At 36.8% G+C, this 7,202-nt stretch overlaps 1 protein-coding gene across 1 annotated transcript in view; it reads left to right on the top strand.

The window, feature by feature from the left end:
• The first annotated feature begins 1,730 nt into the window (after positions 1-1,730).
• LOC107704689 (nephrin-like) overlaps positions 1,731-7,202 on the top strand; it is a 77,910-nt gene continuing 72,438 nt past the window's right edge. The window contains exons 1-3 of the mRNA XM_016507677.1: positions 1,731-1,764; positions 1,838-2,032; positions 5,385-5,507. Coding sequence (XP_016363163.1) covers positions 1,731-1,764; positions 1,838-2,032; positions 5,385-5,507 — 352 coding nt within the window. The remainder of the gene's footprint in view (positions 1,765-1,837; positions 2,033-5,384; positions 5,508-7,202) is intronic.

The raw sequence follows: 7,202 nt of genomic DNA on the forward strand, positions 1-7,202 counted from the left end.
AAAGTTTTTAAAAGATGGAAGCTTGGAGGACATTTAATTATCTTTGCCATTTCAAACATTCAGAGGAAAAAAAAATCTCTTACCACAGTTGTTGACCTTCGGCATAATGGCAGAGAATAATTAAAGAAGAGAAATGTCTGAGCTCTATTTGGATCCCACTCGGATAATGAGAGCTGTTAACTCAAACTGAGTTATTCCTGGCCCTGAAATCTTGAGACTTGAATTGCTCTGGTAATGCAACCAAGTTATGTATGCATACTTTTAAATTGCTTGAATTGTGGTGACATGGATATGGCGACATCATCATACAGGTAAATATACTGAAAATAGATTACAAGCGCAAAACTACAAGTTACTCTCGGAGAAACATTGTTTAGGTAATTAAGTGAGTTGTGCTTCGGCTTCATTAAAAATGCCAACGGAAGGTTGCTGCTTGGGCGCGCATCGCTGATTTCATGATTCATGGATTCATGGATCAGTGCGAATGTCACTAACAGCACCAGAACTCTCCTAATAACAACAAAAAAAAAGAAAGATATCCGAAAAAGATTTCTTATGAGCTGGTAAGTAGCTTATACGTCGTAGTTGTTTTGACTTGTTGTTGTTTTAAAGCTGCTTTACAGCAGAATTGATCAGTTTGCATCAATTTAATTATTATTTTCCTGTTTGTCCCTGCTGCTTTGAAACCATCTGTGTTGTATAAAGAGCTATATAATGTTGACTTGACTTGTTGAAATCAATTGTTTTAAAATTACGTCACAAATGTTTGGCAGAGATGACACACAGATTTCTTGATATTTCTTGTCAAAAATTGTTGAAAATGCTACTTCTAGGCAAATAGAAATAAGCAAACTGTTTTAGAGATTGGCGACATAAACAGTAGTAGTTTAAAATAGTTTTTTTGAACTTAGTCATTGCAAAACAAATGTAATGCTTATATGCAAACTATGTTGATTCATGTTTTATTATGGGTGCTTTCACTTTCCCTTTTTACTTGAAAAATGTTCATTTCGAGGTTCACCTGTTGCGACTTCAGTCTTCCCCTGCATATAGTATTAGCCTGACCTGCTTTCTTTTATGTACGGATATGACGTTGTAATGGAATTCTTTAATACTGTTAATTCTTTTTATTTGCCATGACAACGTAAACACGAACAACAATATTCAGTTGAAATCCATCCCGGCAAATCAAAAATATAAATAATTATTATTATTGGCTCTCCACTGTGGTTTAGAATTAGCCAAAAACCTTGTTTGGAAGATGGTTTTATGATGTACTGGCTCGTTCTTTAAATGAAAAACATAGTGTTGTTACATGTTTTAGCATTAAGAATTTAAAAACGTGCATGTACTTGATTCAGTGAGTCACTTATTTTTTGTCTGAATCAACAGATTCACTAGAGTGAATCAAATTGTCCAGTGTTATGAATGAGTGAAAGAAACGATTAGATGAACTGATACACTGAAAAGAATCAGTCCTTTCATCGCTACAAATAGGATCAAACCAGTTCATCAATATGATCAGAATTTCCAGCCATACATATGAGAGAGAGGATCAGTTCACTGGAATAAATAATGGTATCTACTTTGTCAATGTGACATTAAAAAAAGCAATATAGCCGTTGTTCCATTTGAATTAAAAAGAAAACCCTAGGCCACTGTCTGTGTAATAAAAAGGGGGCTGTAAAGTTAGTAGCACTTCTACTTTTAGCTAGTTAGTCCCAGCAAATATGTCTGCAGCCTTCAGCAGCTTCAGAAGCTTGTGTTGGTAATGAAAGATTTATCCGTCCTAACCTTGACTCGCATCAACTCTTCTGTTGTCTTTCTCTTTTTGTAGGTGTGTGTGGGCAGCAGGCGTTCAAGACAGAGCCACGTAATGTGACGGTCAGGGCGGGGGCCACAGCTCTGCTGAAGTGTGAAGTGCTGAGGGCCTCAGGGGCCGTGCAGTGGGTTAAAGATGGGCTGCTCCTGGGACTTCAGAGATCGCTGCCTGGCTACTCACGCTACAGCATGACAGGAGACCAGCAGAAAGGTGAGAACTCGGAGGGATGGAAAGAATGACATGCGGTGATTAAAAACAAACGTCTACAAGTTGCTGAGATGTTTGCTGACATGTTGGTAGATGTGCGTGAGCGAGCAACTGTCCCCAAAGAGCATGAGAATGTGAAACTCTTCTCCAAACAGATTGAGTGGAAAATGCTACAGTACACTTCACAAACTTGTAAAGCATTTATTATATATTCATTCAGACATTTATTTTAGTTAGTTAGTTATTAGTTACAATATTCCATGAATCATTGGAAAATGTTTTACTCGCAACCTCAATGGACAGATAAATAAATATATAAATAGTTAGTTAGATAGTTAGAATATTAGAATATTGAATATTGTTATTAGTAAAAAATAGTTTGTGGTAAATATTTTATATAATTTTATTTACAATAATTTTTAGTATTTTTATATGTATATATTTTGTAGAAATTTTATTTTATATATTACAATACCACATTTTGGTTTTGGGATAAAATGTGACCTAGAATGTTCTTGACATATTTTGTGAGATTACCATTAATATTTTGTTGTCTTGGGTAGACGCATTGGAGTGTTTGGGATATGATAAATCGGGGAAAAATCATCTTTTTTTATTTCAGTGTGAAAGATTATTAGCATGAATCATTAGACAATGTTTTGCTCATAATCTGCAAATGCTATAGACGCCCCAGTCTCAATTTCTAGTTTAGATGCAGCCTTCCTCATCAAAATGAGCTCAGCTCTCTTAAAAACAGCTTAGCAAGATGCTATCAAAGGGCTTCTAATTTAAGCAGCGAAGACAGATTTAAGAAATTAGCTTTTTTTTGTTTCTTTTTGAGTGAGAGGAATTTAGTACAATCCCCAATTCCCTTCCATATAAATAAATACAAAAATAAAGTTAAAATCAGCTCTGAATTACTCCTATTTTTAATGTCCACTGAGAGTAAATTGAGATTATTGTGTAGTGGGCTGAGGCACTGAATAACCTATGATACTTGGCCAGCCTGCATTGTGTATATAAAAAAGCCAATTAAAAGACAATGCTAAACAAGTCCTGAGCATCTGCTCCTCTTTGTGGAGGACAAAAGCTGCGATCCGGCATAGCGAGAGAGAGGCAGTTTGTGCCAAACGCAAGTGCAAATGCTTAAAAAATGCTTATGCTATTGAATGCTACCGCTTGTGCCGTTGGGCATTGATAGCATGACTGATAAAGAGTGCCATGTAAGGGACAAACGATATCATAAAAAGACATGCAGAAGCTATCTTTAATGTTAACCCTGTCAACCTTCATCTACTGATATGCGCGTCCACACGAGTTCTCGCAAGCGGCGTGACAAGCCGTAGGTATGCGCACACACTCTGATACTTCGCCAAAGGAAATGGGTGAGAGAACAGGCCAGAGTTCCCGTCGGCGTTTCATATTGGTTGTCAGAGGCGTAATTATTGGACTTCTTTAAACACGCGCTCGCGAACACCCCGAACCGCAACACCGTGGCAGTGTGTACCGAGTGCAATTTCAAGAGAGTGGAAAATCATTAATGATTTGAAAGTGGTTTCCTCTCCTTCTATGATCACATAGATCTGAAAATTGCTGCTGGTTGGTGTTAATTATCCTGCCATCCTGGCTGACACCTCCTTTTTTCAGCCGTGGAAGTTGTCATATCAGGATACTATTTTCTGCATGTTAGTTTTCTTCAGAGGGGAGGAGAAAAGGAAAAAAGGGGAAAAGAAAAATGTTAAAAGCTCGAACAGCTTGCATAAACTTCGCCCGAGCAGCCATTAATCCTGGCAGAATGGTAGTTGAACAAACAACTCCTTGGTGGCATGATATTCTGCTAGTAAATAACAAGAATCTTGCACACAAAGGAGCGATGTTGAAGGCCTGCATCAAATAGAATGAAGCACGTTCTTCTCTCCGCAGCGTTTGTCGCTAATTGGGGCCATTCATTTGAGATTGTATACAAATTTTGCACCGGCGCCATTTGACAATTGTAATTTCTTTACTCTGATTTGTTTCTGGCTAATTAAAAGTGGATTTCAAGAAGCATTTGAACATCTTCACATGTGTGTTAATGGTGGGAACTCTTCAAATATGCTTTTAAAAACTCAAAACATCAGAGCATACGTTCAAAGAATGTTCTGGGTTAAGTAAACTCGTTAAGTTAAAACAAGCAACACGCATTTCTTGTAATGCACTTACATTGTAAGTCTATGGTACCAGCATTCTGAGTTAAAAAACATATACTAAAGTTTAAAAGTTTGGGGTCCAAAGTTTTTTTTGGGGAAAGAAATGAATACTTTAATTCAGCAAGGATGCATTGAATTGACAAAATGTGACAGTAAAGACTTTCAGTAAAAACACTTCAGTATAGGGACCAATTCTCACTATTAACTAGTTGCTTATTAGCATGCATATTATTAACATATTGTTTGTTAATAGCGAGAATTGGACATTAAAATAAAGTGTGACCACAAATTGAAATAAATGTTAAATTTATAAATAAAACTTCCTATTAATCAAAGAATCCTGAAAAGGATCACGGTCTACACAAACTTAAGCAGCAGCACAACAGTTTTCAATATTGATAATAATAATAAATGTTTGAGCAGCAAATCAGCATATTAGAATGATTTCTGAAGGATCGTGTGACACTGAAGACTGGAGTAATGATGCTGAAAATTCAGCTTTGCATCCCAGAAATAAATTACATTTTAAAATATATTCAAATGGAGAACAGTTTTTTAAAATAGTAATAATATTTTACAATATTACTGTATTTCTGGTCAAATAAATGATTTGAATTGCAGTGTATATTCATATGTTTGTAAACATCATTTTTAAAGGTTTAACTACTTTTCTAGGCAGACAAAAAGAAGTTATAAACATACATTTTGGGAGAAGCTTGTTCATACAATCCTGTCAATAATATCACAAGGAGTATTACATTTAATGGTGGTAATACTATTAAATAATAATTGGGTAATACTATTAAATAATAATAATAATTTAAATAATAATACTAATTAAATAATAATTTAATAGTATTTCTAATACTATTAAATAATAATACTAATAATTGTCAATTCAATGCATCCTTGCTGAATTAAAGTATTCATTTCTTTCCCCAAAAAAACCTTTGGACCCCAAACTTTTAAACTTTAGTATATGTTTTTAAACTCAGAAATGCTAAATGACTAAATGTAAATGTATTAAGTTGTCGTAACCCTGAATGTTCATTCAATACCCTCAAGCCATTTCCACTCCATTGTCCGTGTGAACAGTAAGATGACATTTCTCTTATATTCTCTTCTTTCCTCCTCATAATTTCTGCTCTGTCTGCTTTCTCCTACAGGCCAGTACCATCTTCAAATTCTCAACCTGAATTTGGAAGATGACGGCCCCTTCGAGTGCCAAGTGGGCCGTTTCGTGAGCAGCCGCGCCATCGTGTCCCGTACAGCCTGGCTCAATGTGCAGAGTAAGCAATCCCATCTTTTACCGCCGAGCAAGGAGTGGGGGGGTGCAAATGGGGAAAATCAGCACGTGGGACAACTTTAGCCATGACAGATCGCTCAACCAAGGCCGCTAATGGCTGCGCATGCACTGAAAAGGTGACACGCGGTGGCAAACCTAAACCTGTCACCATAGCCACATTCAGGGTACTAATGAGCCGTGGAGTTTCTCTGCAGTGTGGTGGAGAATCCCTTGTGCTACACTTCAGATAAAGTCCCATTGGTCACAGGTGTATGACAGCGGTGATAGCACGCATTAGTGATGTGGCCAATTAGTTAGCGTGCTTGGCCACAGCGGATAGGGCACTTAGAGCGGGCAACATACCTGCGCGAACAACGTGAGCTGAAGAGAGATCCTCCTGCTCGTGGGTGAGAACTTTTCTTTGAAATTAGTTTCTTTTTAAACTCCACAGTGAAATATAACATGTCCAGATGGGGTTCGCTTTGCCCTTTGCTGTAGAAACTTCTATACAGGTAGTCAAGTACTGCTATGGTTTCTGAGAGGGAAATGAAGATTTGAAAAGAGCTAAAAAATTTAAGTGCAGGATTTCTTCCCATGGTTGTCGAGGTCAGTGCAATATATCGGTTTGTGACTTGGCTGTGATTCTCTTTGTATTGGGCGAATCACCCTTTGAGAATAGCTGAAGGAAATTCATAAGACATCAGGGGGAAGGAGTTTGACTTTGTGTCAAATTGATTTCGGTGAAAGATGCTGGTAGTTATTGGTTAAATTCTGTGCTGGTGTTCTTTCCAATCAGAGTTCAATTTGAGGATATTTGGAGCCGTTTCAACATGTCTTGAGCACTCTAGCACTGAGGATGTTATTACTCGACCGTTCTTGACTCGTTTTGATTCAGACATGAGAGGGAGACGGAGTCACTGAGTTGCTAACTTGAGAACAGCTCCGATCGGATCATTGTGTGAGTGAGTTGATGAATCTAGAATCACTTGGACCTGACAGACTGATTCCCAAATGAATTGTTCAGTTGATTTGAACTGATTAAAAAAAGGACTAACTGAAAAGAGTGATTGATTGAGTTTTGTGTGTGTGTGTGTGTGTGTGTATAAATTCACAATATATTTTCTAAAAATGTACTGTTTTTTTATAATTGCGTATGTATGTATGTATAATAAAATAAATGGTATATTTATAATTACAAACAAATGCAATAAAAATTAAATCATGTCTTCCAATTAATCAGAATCAGAATCAGAATCAGAATGAGCTTTATTGCCAGGTATGTTTACACATACGAGGAATTTGTTTTCGTGACAGAAGCTTCCACAGTGTAACAGAATGACAGTGACAGAACAAAAAACACAGATAATAAAAAATAGAACAAGTAAATAAGGAATAAAAATATATAAATTGACAGTTGTATGTGCAGGTATATTACAATAGACAGTTTTTGTATGTACAGGTACTGTATATTATGTGCAAATTTGAAGTGTAGACTGAGTATGAGTGTTAGATAAATAAGTGTATGAGTGAATAAATAGTGTGTGTTCCACAGTTATTGTTAAGTGTTCATGAGATGGATGGCCTGAGGGAAGAAACTGTTCCTGTGTCTGGTCGTTCTGGTGCTCAGTGCTCTGTAGCGTCGACCAGATGGCAACAGTTCAAAGAGGGAGTGTGCTGGATGTGAGGGGTCCCAGAGTGA

Source organism: Sinocyclocheilus anshuiensis, unplaced genomic scaffold (genome assembly GCF_001515605.1).
Source record: "Sinocyclocheilus anshuiensis isolate Anshui unplaced genomic scaffold, SAMN03320099.WGS_v1.1 scaffold758, whole genome shotgun sequence".
Taxonomy (NCBI): Eukaryota; Metazoa; Chordata; class Actinopteri; order Cypriniformes; family Cyprinidae; genus Sinocyclocheilus; species Sinocyclocheilus anshuiensis.